This window comes from Ornithodoros turicata, chromosome 5, assembly GCF_037126465.1.
Source record: "Ornithodoros turicata isolate Travis chromosome 5, ASM3712646v1, whole genome shotgun sequence".
NCBI lineage: Eukaryota > Metazoa > Arthropoda > Arachnida > Ixodida > Argasidae > Ornithodoros > Ornithodoros turicata.
Genome location: NC_088205.1, coordinates 43,479,404 through 43,503,537, shown reverse-complemented (window position 1 = coordinate 43,503,537; position 24,134 = coordinate 43,479,404). Strand labels below are relative to the sequence as shown.

The window sequence follows — 24,134 nt, the reverse complement described above, 5'->3', positions numbered from 1 at the left end:
CAATGCGTAAGACTATTCGGGATTACAAAAATGGCAATTTTATGGCCATGCGTGACTCACTGACGTCATTTTTTATGACTACTCGCCCTCTTTCTCTTCCGGCACAGTTGATCAAAATTGGTTGATTTTTAGTAACAAATTAAGGGAGCTCATCAACGCTTATATTCCCACCGTCTCTTTCCGTACGGATAGAAATTTCCCGTGATTTAACAAGTCTCTAAGTTCTATGCGGAATAAGAAGAAGCGATTCTTCCGCAGGGCTAAGGCCTCAAATCAGTCTTGTGACTAGTTAAAATGCACTTCCTGCGAACGTGAGTACAGGAGAGCAGTGAAGGCGTCAAAGACAAAATTCTACTCCCAGGATCTTTTATCTATTTTGTCATCCAACCTTAATAAATTTTGGAAAGTTATTTCCCCACGTGAACACACATGTTCTTCACTAACTGACGCTTCAGGTAATCAGCTCGATGATTCCCAGTGCGCTCTTGCATTTAATGAGTTCTTTGCATCTGATCTGCATTTAATGAGTTCTTTGCATCAGATCTGTATGTACGCGTGAAGACACGTCCTCTGTGCCTTCTCTGCCTCCTCTTACTCACGAAATGATGCCACCCGGCGTGATCAATGCTGATGGGATAGTGAATATCATTGACAGATTAAAGCCCTTTGCAGAAGGTATTGATGACATTAACGCAAAAGTACTGAAAAAGCATTAAATACCCCTGCAGTAGCTTCCTGTCCCTCATTTTCTCCCAATCATTACTAACTGGAACCGTGCCCAGCGACTGGAAAGCATAGCTTGCGGCCTCACTCATGAGGACCCTCATGAGGGCGCCTCACCCTCACCTCACGACGATGAGGTGAGGGTGAGTGAGGCCAGACAACGCTGAAAGTTCCTCATGAGGACAGTCGTGAGGCATTGACCCTCATGAGGCCCACCGTGAGGGCCCTCATGAGGCCAGTCGTCGTGAGGCCATCAACACGTGAGGGTACAACGTATTCCGTGAGGAGCCTCACAGATGAGGCCGTGAGGCCCTTTGTGAGGAGCCTCACCGATGAGGCCGTGAGGCCTTTTGTGAGGAACCTCACCGATGAGGCCGTGAGGCCCTTTGTGAGGAACCTCACGGATGAGGCCGTGAGGCCTTTCGTGAGGAACCTCACGGATGAGGTCATGGGTCCATTCGTGAAAAGCCTCACGGATGAAGGGAAAGCCACTGTATCCCCTCGCTTGGAGAAGGTGTGCGTCAAATGACATCACTCTGCGCGAAGGGCCAGTGGAAATTCGAAGATCTTCGAGGATCGCCATGTTCCGTTCTTAGGTTTCATTCGTCCATATACAAGGTGGTCCACCAACCATGATAGAAATTCATAGTAAAAGACGTTGGCCCTGGAGGGACATGCGGTCAAGGGATTTTTTTTCTGCCAATAACTTTTGCCACATATTGGTAACATTTTTATTTCATTTTAATTGACGGAAAGTTAATTTCTTGAATTGAACTCCGAAATTTTCCAAGGCAACCTGACGTTTTCTTTGCGGAAATGGGTTCCCCGTGGTCATTTTTTTCAGTATAGCACATAATCCCACTCGTAATGCAATGGCAATTGCCGAAATAAATTCGTCAAAACTTCGTGACGATGAGCCCTTGGCTCCGCCTCTTTTTTGACGGCTCTAAGTTTGAGCGCAAAGCTGCGAAGAAAGGAGGTTACATTGACACGCCACACGAGGGGGGAAAGGGTTACAAGCCTTACCCACTGAACAAACACCTGCGGTGAAAAAATTTGGAACCCGATAAAGGGACAGAGGAGGGACGACACGACACGTTCTAGAACGTGTCCCTCTCGAACACGTCCCTCCTCTGTCCCTTTCTCGGGTTCCAAATTTTTTCACCATGTACCAGCTGGCCTGCACCCTTGCCCTTTTACCTGCGGTGAGTGCGGGAATCTGATCGAAAATGAGGTCACCCGACGTGTTGACAGGTAGGGAAGGAAATACATTTTTGGACCGTTTTGCACTCCGGTCTCCGGTCTGCACTCCGGTGAATGCAGTGAACAAGTAAACGGCAGCGATGGCAAGCACAGTGTATTCCAACCAAGAAAAAACAAGGATGATCATTGCTCTGGGGGCTGCAGGTATGTACTATGACAGAGCAGTCCTCAAATACAGTGAAATGCTTCCAGGAACTAGGGTGGTGAGCTCTTGTACCATAAGGCGTGCATTTGTGAGACTGTCCACAACAGAAAGTTTCCATTCCGGTACCCAGAGCCGGTCACACCCAATCTCTGCCCGTGAGTCAAGACAAACAGACCAGGCCCTGAAAGAAGTAAGAGATGATCTCCACGTAAAGTCTGCGCACCCTGGCAAAGTGAGTACAGACATCAAAGTCAAGTGTGCTGAGGATACTACACAAGCACAAACTCCACCCATACCACGTGAGCCTTCATCAACATTTCCAGCCGGGCGACAACCAGAAACGGCTGGATTTCTGTAACTGGATCCGATGTCGGACCCAGGAAAGCAGAAACGTTGTGAACAGGGTCATTTGGGCTGATGAGGCCCACTTCTGCCATAGCGCTCAAGTCGACACAACGCGCATTATTGGAGCCAAACAAACCTACACTGGCTACGCGACTGCAAGCATCAGTACGAGTGGGGATTGAATGTATGGGCCGGGATTTATAACGGAGCCATTATTGGGCCAATCTTTTTCACGGGACCCCTAAATGCCAACCGCTACTGTAGCGAAATTTTAGATGTCGTGTACAGCTTTATTGATGACCTGCTTCTTGCTGAACAGACCCGCGTGTGGTTTCAGCACGGTGGGGCTCCACCTCACAACGCGCGGCGTGCAGTACAGCTGCTCCGTCACATGTTCCGGGAGAAGTGGGCTGGCCGATTTGGTCCAGTGTCATGGCCCGCCAGGTCTCCTGACTTAACGCCGATGGACTTTTACCTCTGGGGTCGCATCAAAGACGAAGTCGCATCAAAGACCACGATCGCCGGCTGGCCAGCAGGGGAAAATCACTGCTTTCTGCTCGTCGCTTTCCAGATCCGAAATAAAAAGGACCGTGGAAGATACAATTCGGAGAGCCCACCTGTGCATTGCAGCAGATGGCGAACGCTTCGAACAATTTTGCGCTAATGATAACCTAATCAAAGTACACAGGAAGTGTGTTGAATGTGAAGAAATCCGTAGCATGTTGAAACAAACGAATTGAAAAAAGAAGAGAGCTGACAGGCGTTCGGGTGCATACAACTCTCTCTCTCTCACACATACACAGGTTCATGACAATAAGGTGGTGCAGAAAAACTACGAGACCGCTATCAGCGGTTATAGTGGAAACAGTCGTGTACGCACCCAAAAGCAAACAAACACACTGAGCAAAACACGAATAAAGGAAAAAGAGCGCGACCCTGAAACTCATGTGGGCAAAGCTGATACCTGGCAACGGAACTCTTCTGTGGGTTGGGTTTGCAACCCTTTCCCCCTCGTGTGGCGTGTCAATGTAACCTCCTTTCTTCACAGCTTTGCGCTCAAACTTAGAGCCGTCAAAAAAGAGGCGGTGCCAAGGGCTCTCATTTGCACGATTTTCGGCGAATTTATTTCGGCAATTGCCATTGCATTACGAGTGGGGTTATGCGCTATACTGAGTAAAATGACGACGGGGAACTCATTTCCGCTAAGAATACGTTCGATTGCCTCGGGAAATTTCAGAGTTCAATTCAAGAAATTAACTTTCCGTCAATTGAAATGAAATAAAAATATTACAAATATGTGACAAAAGTTACTGCCAGAAAAAAAATCCCTTCACCGCATGTCTCTCCAGGGCCTACATTTTTTACTATGAATTTCTATCAGGGACGGTGGACCACCCTGTATGAAGGCTACCATGAAGAATCTCACTTCAAAGGGGCATGCGACTTTTTCATTAGTGACCTTACAGATAAGTCATGACCCTCTTAGGCGGTCACGTTATGTTGTTGCATAAGATAAAACCCCGAGCATAGGGAACACGATTTCGAAGTCGTGTTTTGAGCGCCACACTACCTCTTGTGGATTCGTTTTTCTGCCTGTTAGCTGGAATAGCAGCCTCGTTTGGAGAGGCCCCGTTTTCGAAAGCGCGTGCAGCTGCTTTCCCCCGCTAATTTCGAATGACTGCAACAGGACACACGCGTCCTGTGTCGTGCCAAAGGTGCCATGTGCGGTATTTCTGTATTTTCTTTTTAAACAAATGTTACCGCTGCTGGGAATGTAACGAGGCTTTCTTTTGATTTTGACACCTCTTGTTCTTAACAGCATAAAGCTGAATATAAAGCAGCCTTTACCGGGCTCCCCAAAGTCTGTGCGACAGCAATAATGAAGGAAGGGACTAACAAAGCAGAACAAACAAATAACAATCAAAAAGATCTATGATGAAAAGCCCGAGACTGGGGAAGAGACGAAAAACAGACGTTGAAATTGAGAGTTTGTGTGCGTCGTCTGTTTTTCGACTTTTCCCCAGTCTCGAGTTTTTCATCATGGAGTTGTAAGAATTTTCAAAATCTTTCTTTGTCTCCCCAAAACGAAGCCAGGAAAACTGGAATCCCCGTGACTGTAGCGCGCCTTTTGAAATGTAAACGAAGGAGAAGAAAAAAACAACAATAAAGAAGCACGACCTGATTGCAGGTGCGATTAAGTACCATCGTTGTGCCTAAACACTTCAGCTGTGAGCGTATCCTCCGATTCTGGCAGCAGCGTCATACGGTTCTGAGAATCGACTACAGGATCTCTTCAAGCACTATTCCCCGCCACCACCCGATCATTTCTTTAACGGTACATCTGCACTGTAGTATTTCGGGCTCCACTTTACTGATGCCAAACACTAACGTTAAACCTCACTGTGACGTACAACTGTCAGCACATTTATCCAAGCACAGCATGAAACCCTGTAAACAGTTTAATGCCGCGCAGCATCATTAGTACCAACTACCGACACAGTAGATAAACGCCGACGTCTCATGTGAACATGACGAAAAGTTCTTTTGAGGCTCACGTACGTGTCTCCTAGTGACTTGAAGACACATGAGGCCATGTGGGTCCTCATGAGGTGAAGGTACGTGAGGCCATGAGTGCCCTCATGAGGTGAGGGCACGTGAGGATGAGGACTCCTGAGGCCATGGGAGCTCTCATGAGGTGAGGACACGTGAGGATGAGGCCCCTCATGAGGTGAAGATACGTGAGGCCATGAGGGTCGTGAATAGCCTCATGAGGTGAAGGCATGTGAGGATGAGGATGGTGAGGCCTTTCGGGATCCCGATGCCCTGAAGTGAGGTTCGTGAGGGAAAATTTTGAAATGGAATGTGACGGTGAGGGCGACTGAGGTTACGTTACTGGTGAGGAAAATTTGGTGAGGGTGAGTGAGGCTGATAAAGTCCGTGCTTCGTGAGGTGAGGATGAGTGAGGCCGCAAGAAAATGCCCACCTATGCTGGAAAGTGGGCAAGGTCGTCCCGGTCTTTAAATCCGGAGGACGTAACCAGTTGACGAACTATCGTCCCATTTGCCTTACTAATGTCTGTTCAAAAATAATGGAACACGTCCTATTTTCAAACATAATATCCTTCTTGGAAACCAATAACCTTCTTTCACCTTTCCAACACGGATTCCGCAAGAATTACTCGTGTGAGACCCAATTATCTAGCTTTTCTAATGACCTACTTTCCAATATGGATCATAACTACCTAACTGACGCCATTTTTATAGACTTTCCCAATGCCTTTGATCGTGTGCCTCATGAACGATTACTTACAAGTTAGCCCGCCTACGTATAGACCCGCTTGTCGTTGCTTGGATTCGCGATTTCCTTTCAAACAGACATCAATACACATCTATCAATAATTGCTCCACCCCCGGGTCACGCGTTATCTCAGGCGTCCCACAGGGAACTGTTTTGGGCCCACTGTTCTTTTCGATCTTCATTAACGATCTACCTGATGGGCTGTCCTCTAACATACGTCTGTTCACCGACGACTGTGTCATTTACAGAAAAATATCTAATTCCTCCGATCAATCACTGCTTCAGGACGACCTTGGCCGCGTTCAGAACTGGTGTTCCGACTGACAAATGAAACTAAACAGCTCTAAGCGCAAAGTCATTCATTTTACGAGAAAACGTTCTTTTCCTAATTTTGATTATTACATTAACGACCTCCCCATTGAGTCCGTAACCTCCTTAACTTATCATGGGATCACCTTCACTTCTGATATGTCCTGGAAGGAACACATAACCAAGCTCACCACCAACGCTAACAGAACCCTCGGCTATCTCAGGCGCAATCTTAAACATGCTCCCATCACAATAAGGAAACTGGCTTACGAATCACTCACCCGCAGTAAGTTAGAATGTGCCTCATCCATCTGGAACCCTCACCAAGACTATCTTTCCCGTGAGCTCGAGAGTGTTCAAAACCGTGCCTGTCGCTTGATATGCTCTAATTACTCTCGCCACTCCAGCATAACAGAAATGAAATCCTTCAGTTACCTCCACTTAACACCCGTCGCAAGGTTGCACGTCTCGCACTACTACACAGAATTTACCATCACATTCCATTCCTTAAGGACATCCTCTTACCACCGTCTGACTACGTGTCATCTCGCATTGATCATCCATACAAAATAAAACGTCCTCAATGCAGAACATTGGCTTACTCATTTCTACCTCTCGCAATAAGCCCGAATCACTAATAAGCATACCGGACAGTGCTTCATTTCGTTCCGATTTGTCAACATATCTTCTTTGCTAATGTGTTTTTACTGCAAGGTTCATTTTCTGTATTCATATTCTTTTTGCAATAATAACTTATTATGTACGGTGTTTTAACTTTTTGTGGCTCTCCTTTATTTTCAATTATTATTTTTCCTTTTCTTGTAACTTCAGGTTTGCGTCATGTTTGTGCGAAAATTAATTTGTCAATTTATTCCATTTCCTTATGTAAAGCCCCCAAGGGCATTTAAGGTGAAATAAATGCAATAAAATGAACTGTGCCATCAAGTAATTCAGTTTCCTGCATATGTTTTGTAACAATTGAATTTCAGATTTGTATAAGCCTGAAGGCTAAAGAAGCACCAATTACTGCCGAGAATCGCCCCTTGTAGTTTAATGACTCTATTTGATGCGTGAATGTGTTCGCACCTTTCTTGATGATTTATAATATGTGGTATATACAAGGCCAGCTACAAGACGTCTACAAGTAGACGTCAATTTTGAGATGTCTACCAAATGTCTTGTAGATCACTAATTTTGAACGTCTAAAATAACGGCAAGACTTCTAGATGTCTAGTCAACGTCTAGTTTGGTCTAGCTTTAGACTTAGCCCTAAAGTCTATGGTTAGAACAGGTCTGGATGTCTACTAGCCTACCATGTGTTCCCTGGGGTGTTTTTGCTGTAAAAAGGAGTTACACTAGATACCGTTTCTGCGTGAACATTTATTTTTACATATATAACAATACAGTAGATATTAAAATATTACAAGTGGCAGATATAAAGGTGAAAGTTATTTCAGATGTTTTGTATAAGTGTGAATATTCACCAATCAGTTGAAAATCGCTAGCCATATATAGTAAACAACAAGAGTAGAAACTTAATTCAGCACTTACATGTTTTGAAAGCATACTGTCCATCATCATCACACACAACATAAATCCACAATGAGTAAATTCATAGGGATGTATCCCCAATGTCCGAACAGCGCCGACGAAAAACAAATCTTGAATCAAAAATTGCTCCGGTACTTAGTGATTTGGTTTTGGCTAAGGTAGATAGGGCTGTTTCTGAGAACTTGGGGGGTGGGAGATTTGGGGTTGAATTTATTACTAGGTATGTTGATGACTTTCTGGTATGTGTGGGTATGGAAGGAGATGAATCGGGTATACAGGGTTTGTTTGTTGGAGAGGGTTTAGGTTTAAAGTTTACTGTGGAAAGGGAAGAAAATGGTCAAATTCAGTACTTGGATATTCGGATTTCCTCTGATGGGATTGGAGTATGTTGGGAATATTGCCAGCGATGTAAAAAACCGTTAACGCCTTTTGACTCCAATATCTCAAAAACTATAAAAGCTGGAGTTGCAAAATCTTTGATAAAAAACGCTTTGGTGAGGTCGTGTGTTCATAAGGTGGGGTCGAGCTGCATGAAGCAGGTGACTAGGCTTGAGGACGCTGGATATCCAAGGAATCTAATCAGTGATGTCGTAAATAGGTTGGTAAAGGAACCTTGTGATTCTCACATGCGTTGTGAACAGAGAGATTGGAGGGGGGTTGGGGTGATCCCGTATGTTCATCAGGCCTCCCATCGCCTAAAAAAGGTAGCCTGTAGGCATGGCGTTGATGTAGTTTTCAAAAGGGGTTATTGGCTCAGGTCTCTGATGGCTAGGGTTAACCGGACAAAAATTGGGGGTTGTCATGTAAAACACGTAGATCCTTTTGTGACTTGCACTGTTGGTGTTGTTTATTCAATTCCCTTGTCTTGTGGGTGCCAGTATATTGGTCAAACTAAACGTTGTGTTAACGTACGTCTGATGGAACATAGAGCTTCGAGAGGAAAGGGGTATGGTAAGCTGGCAGAACACTTAAGAACCTGTTCCGGGTGCGAGCCGCTGTTCAAAAACACAAAAGTGTTGTTTAAAAGTCATAAGTTAGGTGTTCTTCTTTATAAGGAAGCCTTGTTGATAAAACAGGCTGGAGATAGTTGCATTAGCGTGCCTTCCGTGCTGGTAACGGATACAATCCAGCAATTCATTGATAACTAACGCGAATTCTGTTCCGAGGGGGCGTTTACTTGGTGCCTTGTTTGCGTGATAGCTTTTTGATAACTTTGTGATAATTTTGTGATTACAGCATGACGGCCTTGGCTGCCACTAGGGGTTGGGTGTGCAGTTGGTATATTTAAGATGTGTCCCTGCCATTAAAGTTGTTTGTCAGTCAGTGCTTCGTCTGTGTTGTCTCTTTGTGTCCCCTGCACCGGGATTTTATCGCTTTTAAAATCTTGAAGCACTGAATGCCACGGCGATCATGCTCTTCTGTGTTTCGTAGGTGATTTGCGATGCCCCGTCCAGCTTGTCCTTCTTGCGTGAAAATTAACGCCATCCAACGTTGGTAAGAATCCATTTTGACCACCTGCTGACAAATGCCGATGCACCTATGGCGCCCCTTTGCCAGCCGCGTCGTACGAGCATAACCTTCTAGAAATACCATTTCAAAAGATACTGGAACAGCAACATGTCAGTGTGAGTGGACGTGAAAATATACTACATACCGTTGCACATAGCGCGGGTGGTAACACTGCCCATCTCGCTCTCGTCCCATCAGCGGTCGTAACGCCTATGAGCAGGAGTAAAAACATGGGAAACGGCGTAGAAAGAACGAGAATGTTTGACACATCGACTACATACCTTAGAAACGGATAAAATCCTCAAAATGAAGCACGAATGACGCCAACTGCTTGTGAGCCACGGCGGGGCACGGCGCACGTCCGAACACTGACTAATCCGTTGGCGACTGGTCAAAACGCTTGCACTTACATGCACTGGAATGTTGTACGGAATGCAGAAACAATAGCTTAAAGCTAGAGGTGTACACGAAGTTACCACAGCACATGTACTTTTGAGAATATGTTCACAAACATTTGAAACAACTATTTTCAACGCGGACGAGCCACTATGTGGTGCGGCACGGAAACGTGTTACAACGCGCCCTCTTCGGACTCGGCCAGCGGCGACATCGGCGAACGGCCTGCTCAGTTGATTTGTTCGGAATAAATTTTAATTTCAGATTTTCATTAAATTTTCACTTGCAATATTTCTCGATACGATGCGTATTCTGAAATTTCATTTGCTTGAATTGGACGCGTTCTTCGAATTAGTTCATTTTCTACGCGGACGTACGGCGTTTTTCCTAATCATATTATTACTTAATTTGAGAGTGATCACCGTTGGTCAACATTACGCTCGTTCCTTCAGCAACTGGCTTCTCACTTATTGTATTGGCGGCCATGCAACAAGTTGGATCCCATTAAATCAATTGCAAAGCAGTTTCTCATTGATACACGTTAGGCCAATTCCTCCAACTGGCTTCTCATTCCTTCTGTTGGTGCAGTCAGTAATACACAACATATTGATCTCGTTAAATCAATTGGAAGTCAGAGCTTCTCATTGACCACCATTAAACCAATTCGTTCAATTGGTTCCTTACTCCGTAATATAGTCTTCGCCACACAACACGGCAGAGCCCGGTTTCGCGAAGGCACCTTCCGTACTTAACTTCCAATTCAGTCAATGAGAAATAGTCGGCTTTCACACATTGAACGAATTCGCAGTCTGATTTCACATTGATTCTCATTAGACTTGAGGGGAGAATTCAATGAGATCATGTCAACTACTTCCAGCAGGGCACACCAGATTAATGCTTATTGAAGTCGCAGCACTAATTCTCATTGAAATTCACTGCGAAGTGTACTGACACGGATCCCCACACGACGTCCTCTGTCCATCCGACGCCCGTAGTTCATTGTATAATTTTGGTACATTAGATACCCTTTAAGGGTATCCTACAGAGAATTATAGAAGATCGATTCAGGCAGTTTGTTCTGGGACAATAACCGGACATCCGTCGGACAGATGTGGTTGTCTGGTTTGTTCTGACAGGGCTTACTTTGCATTTCCGAAGTTAACAGGAGGTCCTTAGCCAGACCTTTTTGGCGAGCATCGTCCTCCATGCCTTGGTCTGCCGGGGTTGATAACTGCGATGGACGTTAATTGATGCACTTTGTACTGTACCTTACAGCTACCTGATAGGCCAGTGTTTCTCAAACTGCGGGTCATGATCCCCAAATGGGTCATGAGCCTTTTCCTAGGGGTCATGGAGTGTCCAAGCAGACATGCAATATGGTTTGAGCCACACAGACCAATGTATTGATTTGCTTGTATGAAGAAAGCAAATACATCCTTCTCATTAAAATACATGACTAAATCAATCCTTGTTAAAAAAACATTAAGCATTCTTGGTAGCTCTCTGTGTGGTTAATGTCTGTTAAATCAATGACAACGTAAATGTACCTGTGTCATTCAAAAAAGTAAATTTTCGGAAGGCTTGTAAAGGTGGGGGGTCATGGTAGGTTTGGTACTACTCAAAGGTATCACGTACTGGAGAAACACTGTGATAGGCGGACAGTTTGTCCGCATAGGGCGGAACGAAGGCGAGCAGGGTAGCCTTTAAGTAACGGTGTCAAAAAAGGGGAACAAAGTAGGCTTAGCGAAGAGCTCTATGCGACCACGTATTTCCGTCTGTGAGAGTCTAAAGTCGTAGTCGCAGTCTGAGTCTAAAGATAACATAACTCGCGTGTCGTTTCCCGCTGCCTTCGTTGTTCCCGTTCAAGCTGCCCCTGTGATAGTATCTCCTTCCTTTTGGTTTCTTTTTCGTGTCCTCAGATGGACACCGCCGTTTTTCCTTTGACATGAGCCTTCTAATGCTAACGCATTAAAAACGTTGTTTTACGTGCACTGTCAGTGGTTCTGTCTTTCTAATGGATTGTTTAGCCATGAAGAAACGGCATTATTGCCGAGCACGTGTTTCAGGTACTGCGTTGAAATTTGAGAAGTATTGCAGAAATTAGGCCAATTCGACATAACATCTCCGTTTGTCTTCCGGAGTTTAGCAAGGAATAGTTCAAACAAGGAGATCAAACACGGCCATAAGTGACAGATAGCTCATCTAAGTTGCAGTACCAACTGAGCGCTTTTGCTTTCCATAGACATTATCACATAGCACCAAATCGTAATGACCACATTTCGTATTTTCTTCAGGAAACCTCAAGACAACCGCAAGTTGATCTCAGTTGGACCTGTGCATTGACTTCGCTTCTCATGGTGGATCCTGATGCACCAAGCCGAGTAAACCCAACAGAGAGGTTCTGGCGCCACTGGTTCGTCGTCAATATACCTCCCAAATGTGGTGTGCTGTCTGGTGACGTCATCACCAGCTACGCAGGGCCCGATCCTCCCAAGGGCACAGGGCACCATCGTTACGTGTTCCTGGTCTACTCGCAGAACGCCTCGATCGACAAGCATGCGCTTAATGCTACTCTGTCCCAGGAAAGGGGAAAATTTAACCTCACATTGATCACATCTCTACGTAACATATCCACATTGGAAGCTGCCGCTTACTTTTTTGCGAGTAATGGAGATACTGGTTCGCCATAGATCCCTTCATTTCAATGGGAGCGAAAAAGGTGGCGGAACAGCGACGTATGTTTCTACAGGAAGAAATGCGTGTCATTATACAGGGTGTCCGGGCAAATCATGGACAGACTTTTATAAAATAGAGAAATGCCTTCCTTTACTTATAATAAATGGCGATATATTCTACGTCAAGTGGACCACCCTATGGCAGAACTAGCAATGCCCTGGGTCGTTGTCCTCATTTATGTTGTTTAACTTTAACGTATAGGTACGTAAGATAGATGTTCGGCATGTGACTCTGCCTTGCCCTTAAGAGGGCATACCACCTCTCCGTCCCAATGTATTTCCTATGGAACATGTTTTATGCTTTTTCTCGGTAACCACCTCACAGATTTTAACGCGGGTGGTTTCACTATAAAGAGGAAGATGAGATGAATTAAATAACGTAGAAACAATACTGAAACATGTAGTATGTATTTTACGACGACGTCACGAATATGAAAAAAATCCTTTTTTTTCCTCGTCCCTCTTTGAACCGGTTTTTAATAGACTTCTATAACCATTGCGAAAAAAAATTATCATTTAATTTTTCTCGAAATCTTTCAGGAATCGATAGGCATCAAATTTATATGTCTACCACTTTTCGTTTTTATATAAAAAAAAAAAACACGAAATATGAGTACATATGTACACTGACTTAAAGCCGAGCAAACCGTCGAGCAAACTGTGCGCATGCGCAGCATAGTGCTGGCTCGCATGGGGGTGTGGATGACATCATGCTGGTTCCTGGATCCTCTTTCTCTCTCTCTCCTGTTAACTTTCATGGACCAGTGACTTAGGGCATGGCATCGGAGACCAGTACAAAGGGTGGCTTAGCTGCTCGTAAAGGGATTATCCTCTGAGCCTGCATTGTCATGGCCCGTGTAATGTAAAGAGAAAGCACACTGAGACCAACAACACTTTTCTTTCTCTCTCTCTCTCTCTCTGTCTGCGCACGGTGCGCGTATAGAGAAGTGAGACGAGTTTATTAGCTTCACGTGAAATTTGCCCGATTTTGCCGGTTCGAGTTTGTGCGGACTCAGTCAACTGTTTGAACTGTCTCATAAGGCTAACGGGAATCTCTCGTATTTCCGGTTAGTGCAAGCCGGGCTTTACAGCCATTCCAGTAACGTTCAACAGGACTGTCCTGTAATGTTCGTAATGCTGAAAGAATGCTTAGAAATTCTACCGTAATAATTACCGTAAGAAAACGGCGAATTATTATTATGGTAATAATAATAATTCGCCGTTTTCTTTTCTTTCCGCTAAGAGTGCACGCCTCAGTCAGTTCCATACTTCTGAAGTTTTCGGGAGGACCTCGATATTACCGCTTGCGAAATCCCCGATCTCGAAATTCACGGGGTATAGGAAAGAAATAGTCCCGGAAAAAATGGTCGCGGAAAAAGTGGTCCCTGGTTGTGTGGACGGAAAAAATGGTCCTGCAAGCACCTGCGCTGCCAAAAATACAAGGGCGTAGTTGCAGATAGTCGGTGAAACACATCACAGCCGACCAAGTGTTATCATTCGCTCTTCTGATTTGAAATACCATTCAATGAGCAACATAAAATCGATATAATTCGCTGCACTAGTTCGCTAGTGATATCGTCCTCTGGATGCTAGTATTTTTCTACAGTTGGCCAGACACGGGTTTTACAGTTGTCCCCTGCATCTTTTCTGTGTCGATGTTTAATTTGTTTATGTACTGCTTGCGACATACTTGTTTGATATCTCCAGCCCCCGTAAAAGCGGGTTACCAAACCAAGTTGCTGTGCTACCGTCGCCTTCGCCTCACTTCCGTTCCCCTGGTGGCGGCGGGGCTGCGCAGCGCCACCAGACGGGAGAGATGGCGATCCGATAACCGCGCATCGTCTACTAGCTCCAAATGCGTCGACGGGGCAGCGCTTTCTTCGGAATGCGGAGTGCGGATGTGTGGACCAATGAATGGTCAGAACACCTCAGGGGTAACACATCGGGAACAATCGAGAAAGTGTTGATAAGATTATCAACACTTTCTCGATTGTTCCTAAGGTGTTCTTCCGCCCTCTACGCCTCCCTGCCCAGGCGAATGAGCGCAGTGATTGAGAGTGGAGGGGCACCAACGCGTTACTGAGGTCCAGTGTTCCACAGCGTTTCTTTGCCTCATTTTGTATAAATGTATTATTTCTTTTTTTAATCCTAGCCGGCAAGCGAGACTTTCTTGCTTCACATAACACCAGTAAATAAAATGAGGTAATCCCTCGCTTGTGCCAGTTTCACGGAGCAGCCGTTGTCCCTTGCATTACTGTGACACCTTTCACAAAAAGTCGACGACCGCAGCAACTGCTCAAATGTGGCCTAATCCCGGTGTACTTATGTTTCAAAAACAGTAAACAGGAGCAAAAGGAAACAGGTTAGAATTCTCATTGCACTCAACATTCCGAGGAAAGCGCTGCCCCGTTGACGCATTTGGAGCTAGCAGACGACGCGCGGTTATCGGATCGCCATCTCTCCCGTCTGGTGGCGCTGCGCAGCACCGCCGCCACCAGGGGAACGGAAGTGAGGCGAAGGCGACGGTAGCACAGCAACTTGGTTCGGTAACCCGCTTTTACGGGGGCTGGAGATATCAAACAAGTATGTCGCAAGCAGTACAATAAAAGCTGTACACCCATTTATGCATTGTTTCATGGCTCGTACAAATCCACTTCTGCTGAAGATACGGTTCACCAACATAGAAAGTATGAGAGAACAACGCAAAGTCTGTGTCTGACCAACAATAGGAAAATACGATACAGGAGATACGATATAGGAGAGATATAAATATACGATATAGGAGCACCATCCAGTGAGCCTCATCCGAAGATGTCATTTATTTATTTGATTAATTTATTTGTCAAATTGTATATTATTTGACATCAATTTTTACTTGAAAAAGCGTTGGGGATTAGGGATGCAAGACATGTATGGCATGTTTAGTCACTATGTGTCAGAGCGGAAAAACCTATCAAGTTGCCGAACGGGCTAGGGTGAACAACCCGGCCCTTGGACCGCTTTCTGAATGCGAAAAAGTGGGTTAGCATGAGGAAATTGTTTACGAGCAAGCAGATTACACACAGATAAATGTTCCGTAGTGTAACATTTACAACTGCAGCTTTCTTTGTTGTTCTCTTTCTTTCTTTTGCTTTTTTTTTTCATCAACGCTCTAGGTGAACCAATAAGAAAAATCGATCAAGCGACGGCTGCCGTTTCCATGAAACAGCTTTCGGTCAAATGGCTTTCGACCAAATGTCCCGTGTTCGATCAAACGGCTCGTGTCATAGTCAAGATTTATTTTTTTTTTTTGGAGAATTGCTTTCTAATCTTGCCAAGCTGTCTGTACTCAGCAAAATGAAATAGAGGGAGAGAGGAACAGAAAGAACAAATGCAATCCGCACAAGACATGCGGTGCTGCGAATGTAACCACTTTTATGTTCCTTGTTCAATGGCTTGCAGCTTTTATTGTTCACTAAAATCAATGTTCATTAAAAAAAGCCTTGTCCCAATTTCAACAAATAATGAGGGCATATCATAACACTTGATCGTCTATGATACGTTTCCTCAGTTGTTCACAATGATGCTCCTGTATTTTTCGGCGCACGAAACCCAGCGGGACCATTATTTCCGCCCACGCAATCAGGAACCATCTTTTCCGGAACCCAAATTCACGTTCTCGAAGGAAGGAAAATCAACGAGAATGCTCGATTGCTTCGTGAGATGATATGCCATGTTTAAAAAACCGACATCACTATTTACGGGTACCACACAAATTCACGAAATTTCGATGTCTGTCCAAGTCATTTTAGCGAACGAAAGCCACATTTTAGCGGCTTGGGTTTAGCAGGGCGGACACGACGGAACAGTACGTTGGTTAGTTTATTATTAGGTTAGTACAAGCTCCGTGTTTCCATTTCTATGTTCAGGTTAGTCTCAGCGCCCTTACGAAAATAAACGTCTCCTTTCAAGTGACCGTCAATTGACTAAAGTCAACGTATGCCAGTGAAATGTCAATTTACATTTAATGTATGGGTGATTGATTTTTATCGTTTTCTTATTGATAATTGGCCGGTGTCTTTATATTGACTGGCGATTGACTATTTTCGATTGAGAATGGGCACAGTGTTTATTGACTCGGACTGTGTTCCGCGGTGCCTGCGAAACCTGCAGGTGCCCGCCCCGTGCCCCCTGAAACAACTGGTACGACATCCCTGCGAACGCCAGGAGCAACAGTGTACAGGACGTATTGAAGGGTTACTTGTACCCACTAATACGCGAGATACTTTGTACCTCCTGAGTTCCCTTACAGAGAATACAGAAAAATCACCTCGAGGCTTCGCAAAAAAGAAAATGAAAGGAAGAAAATGCTCCAAGGACATCGAACATGAAACACAAAAATTTATTGGCTTTCACGTACCTTAAAATTGCATCCAGTACATCATAGTTTGCCGAAAAGGAAAGCAAACACGATCTACTAATCCCAACACACACATATGGAGCACACGTTGCATGGAGCACACGTTGCACGGACACACAACACAGCCGATGCACCAGGCAGTCCTCCAAACGTCGAACACACAATCCTCGAAACTTCGAACAGGCTGGCACTGCAAAGCTCAATCAAGCTCACCCTTACTGACGAACACGACAGTTCCTCAAACGAAATGGCTGACGAACAATTGTCCAAGCAAGTGGCACCCAGACACGCTTCATGTGAGAAGCAGTTGCAATTTTGCACGCGCATGCGTGACCGTTGAGACAGGAAACAACCTGTAAAGAAACCGAAGTGAATATCACGCTGGTATTGTTCCAACGTGAATGCTGGAATAGTACACCATTTTCTAACTCACGTCCTTGCAATCGACAGTCCTACGGTCACCTATAACGAAAGAATACAATTAATTTCGCTTGTAACGTACTGTCAGGGACACTTCTAGCTTTCTACTCGTTTCCGTGGCCTCGCCCCGATAAGCGTCACGCTAGCGGCCAAGCTCGCAAACAAAAGTGGACTCGTCAGGGGGTGGCCGGGTGCCGACAAGCTATCGCATTGCCGCACGAAGGCGTTGGAAGGACCGATTAAAAAACAATGAAAAAAAACGTAGCAAGAGAAAGCAGACGCGATAACAAACCGCGATCTTCTTGCTCCTTACAAAACAGGGCACGGCACGTGACAACAGATTAAGATAGTGATATAATTCCCTCTCACACCGTCTGCTTTCCTTTTGTGACGTTTTTTTTTTTTTACACGTTCCTTCCAAGGTCTTCGTGCGGCAATGCGATCCCTCGTCGGCACCCGGCCACCTCCGGAGGAGTCCACTTTTTGTTTGCGGCCTTGCTCGCTAGCGTGGCGCTTATCGGAGCGAGACCACGGAAACGAGTAGAAAGTTAGAAGTGTCCCTGACAGTACATCGTCGCTTCACCGATGTAGCCGATCCTCTCCTTCCGCCATTTGCAATGCGTCCACCGTCTGCAACAGAAGGTACTTCGATGGTTAAACACGAGTAAAACGCAGGTGTCGTACGATGCATCACAGCTTACAGCTAGGTTGACTTACGGGACTTGACTTGACGGGAAGCGGGAAGGGAAGGAATGCACTGCGGAAGAATACGCGGTGCCATCAGTGTTGCCAACATTTTTTCGGCGCTCCCTCCAAGTCAACCCCAAAACCCTCTAGAATCTGGACAAAAACCTCCGTTTCTAAAAATATCGTGTATTTTCAGTGAAACAATTAGATATTGATGATATACTGATATATTAACTTGCAAGGAACATATATAACAGGTTTTGTATACGCAGGCATGTCCTTTACCGAGCAACGCCACGACTCGAGTTGAGGTGAGAGTAGTGAGAAAATAAAAATAAAGAGTGACGATCTAGTCTAGAAGTCTGGTGGAATTCACTGCTTTGCAATGCTATGCTTTGGGATACCTCTTCAAGCCAGTCCTTGAATTCGTCAAGTTAAAGTCACGCGTACTCCTTCGAGAACTTCTGTCGGTATATGGTGACTTCTTCTCTGGATTGGAAGGCTTCCTCATTATTGTGAGGAGGGATATTGTGCCCCAGAAGCAAACAGACTCGCGAAAAATCCAAAGAGCTTCACAGAGTATGCAAAACCCAACACGCGTCCGCCGTCACGGAGAGGAGCGGACGCTTGGCCGGAGCAGACGCCAGCACACGAAGCACGAAGAAACCCCGGGTAAGCCGCATAAGGTGTGCAACACGCTACTTTCTAAAACATCAGGCGTTCTGAAACTTCTGCAGTTTGTCATCTGACATTCGTTGATCCTGTTTTGGGTCGTATTAGCAAAAGTTTTATGGGTACATGACGAGAGTTGAAATTCCTCTGAAATCCCTCCGAAGTGCAACCGAAACCTCCAGATTTCCCTCCTCCCTCCAAATCAAAATTCTTCCCGCTAGGCTCCGGCACAAACCCTCCAGATTTGGAGGGAAATCCTCCAACTTGGCAACACTGGGTGCCATGTCACTCCTCACCGGCAAAGCGCGGAGCAACGTAGTACGCTCCAACCCAAGGCACACATATTCAGCCGGTACACACATTATTCAACAAGCACACGAGTACACGGTTCAGGAGGCACACATATTATTCAGCGGGCACAAAGCCGTTCCATACCGACGTGACGGCTTCGTACCTGCTGAAATTTGGCGATGGGGATCGCTGTGCTTGCTACTTGATAACCGTTGTCGCTGTGTACCGGCTGCACTTTCTGTGGTAAAAAAGTAATGCAAAATTCAATTTGCTGCCAGTTGACTCATGGCAATTAAAATGCAGTCAGTTTGTCAGTTTTTGTTCAATTCAGTTTGTCAATTGGCTTTTGATTCACTAAAGTCAATAAAAAGTAAAGAAAGTAGGAAGTCAATAAGGTCAATAAAAAGGAAGTCGATTGTCAATTAATTTTCATTTTTGTAAGGGGCTGTTGGCAGTTTCCTGCGCACAACCGTGCATTTTATAGTGAGATAACATTTATTTACAGTAGTTTATTTTCAACGGGAATTTCGGTCGCTTTATTTTTCGATACCAGTTCCCTCGATTTTCCATCTTTCGACACTCCCTGCTGGTTGTGCGTGGGATGACCCAAAACCTTTACCCGTCGTTCTTTGCAACGCGGGCAAAGGGAAGCCCACTGACCAAGATAAAGAAAAGCTCTGGGTCACTGGGGATTCTCCGCTGAACGAAAGGTCTAATGCAATGTGAAGGACCCTGTGAAAACACCAAGGGGTGTCTAAAACTATACTACTGAAGTTCCCGGGTAATCAGCGCGTTATGAGACGGAATTTGTGCTCCGAGACCTTCTCGCGCGTCAAGTTCCTTTTATTTTATCTTGTTCATTTAGACATAAAGACTGAGTTCAAGGAGTTGAAGGAGCTTCCTTCTTCTTCCTTTTTTTCTTTTTTTGAAGTGCTGTTGCTACATGCAATGCATTTATTTAGGCTGATTGAGCAGTAACGTCCCGGTTCCACAAATACACTTACGTATCGGAAACGTTATTTTAGTATGAATAAACGAGGTAATATGAAGGTAAATAGCTGCCTAATTATGGCTGTATTCCAGGATTTGGGGTGTAAGCGGATGCAGGAAAAAAATACTTTTTTTCCAGTTTTTCTGGAACACAGTGTAAGAAATTGCAAGCGTGGGGTCCAGGCATTCTCTAGAGCCCATTATACAGCTGCTAATACAGCGAGGTGGGGTGTAGGAAAAAATTGTCCCGCAAGCACCGCTCGGCCAAAAATACAGGGGCGTTGTTGAAGATAGCCAATGAAGCACATCACAGCCGACCGAGTGTTATCATTCGCTCTACCGATTTGTTGACATTGGGAGACATAGGTTCTTTTTCTCCATGTGTTAATGAATAAATAAATCTACATTCCATTCAATGAGCAACATAAAATGGATATAATTCGCTCCATTAGTTCGCTAGCGGTATCGTTCGCTGGATGCTAGTATTTCTGTACTGTTGGTCAGGCACAGGTTTTACAGTTGTCCCCTGCATCTTTTCTGTGTCGATGTTTATGGATTATAAAAGCTCTACACCCACTTATTCAGTTCTTTCATTGCCCTTACAACTCCGCTTCTGTTGAAAATACGGTTCATCGAGAACAACTACAACATCTTTGTCTGACCAAGAACAGCAGAAAACTATATAGGCAAATACTAGTATCCCGGTTGAGTTGGGAACTACGTCCTACGACATCCACGTTCAGCGAGCCTGAAGTCAGAGCCTCAGGATAGTGAACACATGCGTTTCATAACATTGGTATGAATACAGAAGGCATGAAGGTAAGAATGTCATTGTGCTCAGTATTCTGTAGTTCTTCCTTTTATAAAAGGACGCGGCTACCATTTTTCCAACATATCTGCCAGAAATATGTAGAAGGTAGCAGGACCTTGGAGAATCACCAGTGATGAATCACCCCGTGTCATTGTCAAGATTTATTTGTTGTTGGAGAATCGCTTCCTAATTTTGCCGCGTTGACTGCACTCAGCAAACTAAAATAGAGAGAGAGGTACAGAAAGAACAGATGCAATTCGCACAATGCAAGCGGTGCAGCGCGTGTAACCGCATTTATGTTCCTCGTTCAATGGTTTTACTGTTCATTAACATGAATGTTAATTTTAAAAATCCTGTCTCCCAATTTAAACAAATAATGTGGGCGAATGATAGCACTTGATCGGCTATGATCCGTTTCCTCAGTTGTTCACAACGGCGCTCCTGTATTTTCCGCGCGCGGGACCCTGCGAGACCAATTTTTCCGACCACGCAACCAGGGATCATTTTTTTTCCGGGACCAAATTATCCGGGACTATTTTTTCCGGAACCCAGCCAGGTGACAGCCTCCGGAAATCCGGCCTCTCGAGCGAGCTTTGACTATGAGATATCTTCTTCGCGATGATTCCTTCAGTTTGCAATTGACTATAGCGCTCACATTCATCTCTGGATACCCCCATTTTCTAATTCCATCTGTGTCTGTGTTGCCCTACAAGAATAGTGAATTGCCTAAAATACGCATAAACGTGGCTCACAAGGTGTCCCGTTCTTCAGCTTTTTCCACGATCGAATTACACGTTTTCAAGTTTGGATTGTATTAACTGACACCTCAGCGTCCAACACAACGAAATCTGGAGGAAAAAATTTAGGCGTCAGGAGTTCTTTTACAAAAAGAAAAAAAAGAAGCATATATTTTCTTGTTCCATATGAAATATAAGGATGTTGAACTACACTTTTTCCTACACTGAAACAAGAATCTGTTAAGTTGTCAAGTGACCCTTATGATTATGTTTTTACTCTATGTCCTTTTATTATTTGTCGAATCGTTCTTCTTGGCGTCCAGGAAAAAAAGAGTCAGTTGGAAACAGTCACTGTTGGAAATATCGCGACTCCCGCTGCGTGGCCCCGCCGTTCGACCTTTCCATAACTTTCTTGGCTGGTTTCGTGTGTGTCGACCCAAAGCCATTATCCCCCTTCCCCCTATCCGCCTTCCTTTGTACGGTTTTGTAAACCAGGACGCCCAGCCGAGACAAAAGGAAGGTCCCTGTCACCGGGTCTTCTCCACTCAGATCTCCACTGACGTCATTTTTCTGGGCTCGTGTAATGTGAAAGAAAAATGGAAAATTGGGAGGGCCAAAAGAATCTCTAAATATATTACTAATGTTTCCGAGTAATAATAAGCAGTTTATTTTGCGACGGATATTTTGAAAAGTATTTTGCACCAACGCCTTCGAAATGTATTCAGATAATACTTACTTATCAGAAATATATATCCCAAAATGTGATTTTTGCATGAATAATAGAGGTATTATCAAGGTAAATTGCGTGTAAGCGAGTGCAGGAAAAAAATACTGTTGCGAGCACTAGATTTTCCAGACCGGCATTGTAAGCGCTGTGTGCATGCAATGTTTATAGCCTAATTTACAGCCGCTCGTACATCCAGTTGAGAGCCTCCGAGATACCGACATCTCGGGCGAGCTTTGATAGCATATGAAGTAACCTTTCCATGGCCATTTCCTGATTTCTTTAATTGGCAATCGACTAGTGCTCACAACCAGTGCTGGAAACCTTCGTTTATAATACCATCTGTGTGTGTATTGCCCATATTACCATCCATACTATCCGATCACATTTGTACGTCGGCATATAGCAAGTATGCACTAGTACAACAATACGAAGAGCAACTAAAAATTGCATATTCAGTCAGTACAGACGCCAGTGACTTGTGAAAACAAGAAATATAGCATAAATATATAACAACAAAATAAAAATAACAAAGTAGTCATACAGCAATAGGAGACAAGCAAAAAGACGTGACTGTCCCGAATCGAACTGCGGACCTCCTTAAACTCCGGACCTCAATCTGGCAGAATGGGGATTATTTCGAAGTCGGAGGCGAACGGCGTGATTAGGCACGGCGACCGTGGCGCCATCTAGTGTCGGGAAAATCGTGAATCGGGGTTGCTCCTAAACTGGTATGACCTCTTAAATGGGACGGGAAGCCAGGCGATGCTTCGATAAATCGAGCTGCTGCCTTTTCTCCGACCAAGGTGGAGAATCGACATTTTTCGATATTCATGAAAAAAAAGTGGTCTCCCTGCTGATGCAACGAGAAGTGTTGAAGAAAGCAGAGGAGAAGCAGAGTTTGCGAAGCAAGAGAAACGTTCACCCATCTCGCACCACACGGCAGTCTTTCCCGTGTGTTGCTTTGGCCATGTGGTGCTCAGCCACGGAGTCGGGGAGGTGGCCGGGTGACTGACCGGAAGGGAATACCAGGAAATGGGACGGGAGTAGAAGAAACGGGAGCTCCCGAAACTGCCTCAGGGTAGTGATGGGCGATACTATCGATAGTTTTTGACTATCGATTGTCCAACTATCGAGTGAATCGAATTTCGATGGTATCGCAGATAGTTTTTCGGACTATCGACTGTGTCGTGACTGCACTTCACCGAGCTTCACGTCGCTTGAGTCAAGCCAATCCAGCACACCTTCTGAATTTGTGTTTCGCTCCTGCACAATATCAATACCCTATTGAGTTTGAGTTTTATTTATTTGCCTAAAATATTCACTCCGAATTTAACATTTTACCTTCTTTCTTTTTTGAAAACGAAACTTTCTGCGAAACTTCGTTTCGCTGCTGCAAACTACCTAATAGTACTAATAAGTACTACTAGTATAAGTAAAATACTAAAACTGCTAATAGTTTGTTCACTAAAAATTTAAATGTTAGCATGTTTCTTTTCATTTCATTTTATTACCCTCAATCGCAATCGCATTACAGAGGGGAGTGAGGCAAAAAAATACACAAAACTACACATATAAAAATAGTATGAGAATAGCAATACAATAACAAAGAACAATGTTATAACAACAGGAGCTGAGAGACTGCTTTGCGAAATGACTCTGGGTTAGTTATCTCAACTATGTTACGTGGAAGGCGGTTCCACTCAGTTGCTGTACGCGGGAAAAAAGAATGAAAGTAAGAATTACCGCTACATGAAGGAATGTGAACTTTGCAACAATGATCAGTGCGGGACGAGATGTAAAAGGGGCGAGAGATAAATTGTGTACTCAATTCGGCGTGCTGATAAATTTTATGAAAAAGACAAAGCCCAGATATTTTCCTGCGTATCTGAAGTGGCGGCAAACCCAGAGATTATTTCATTGTTGTGATGCTGCTAGTGCGATGGTAGTTTGATGGTATAAAACGTGTAGAATGGTTTTGTATCATTTCAATGGCAGTAGTTAGTGTGGAAGAGCTAGGATCTCAAATGGCAGATGCGTATTCCAGTTTCGGACGAATTAAAGTCTTGTACATTGTTAGCTTGATGTTGGCAGGGGCCTTTGAAAAATTACGCCGCAAGTAACCTAATG

At 44.6% G+C, this 24,134-nt stretch overlaps 1 protein-coding gene and 1 long non-coding RNA gene across 3 annotated transcripts in view; one reads left to right on the top strand and one right to left on the bottom strand.

The window, feature by feature from the left end:
- Positions 1-12,393, top strand: part of LOC135395601 (protein D1-like) — an 82,087-nt gene extending 69,694 nt beyond the window's left edge. For both annotated transcript variants that reach the window (XM_064626705.1, XM_064626706.1), the window contains one exon: positions 11,833-12,393. In XM_064626705.1, the coding sequence (XP_064482775.1) occupies positions 11,833-12,228 (396 nt within the window). In that variant the 3' untranslated portion in view covers positions 12,229-12,393. The remainder of the gene's footprint in view (positions 1-11,832) is intronic.
- Positions 12,394-16,633: 4,240 nt separating this feature from the next.
- LOC135395597 (uncharacterized) lies at positions 16,634-17,288 on the bottom strand. Its single transcript, XR_010423204.1, has 2 exons — positions 17,106-17,288; positions 16,634-17,025 (listed from the first exon to the last, which is right to left on the bottom strand). It is a non-coding gene; the product is annotated as an uncharacterized LOC135395597 (long non-coding RNA).
- Between the last annotated feature and the right edge of the window lie 6,846 nt (positions 17,289-24,134).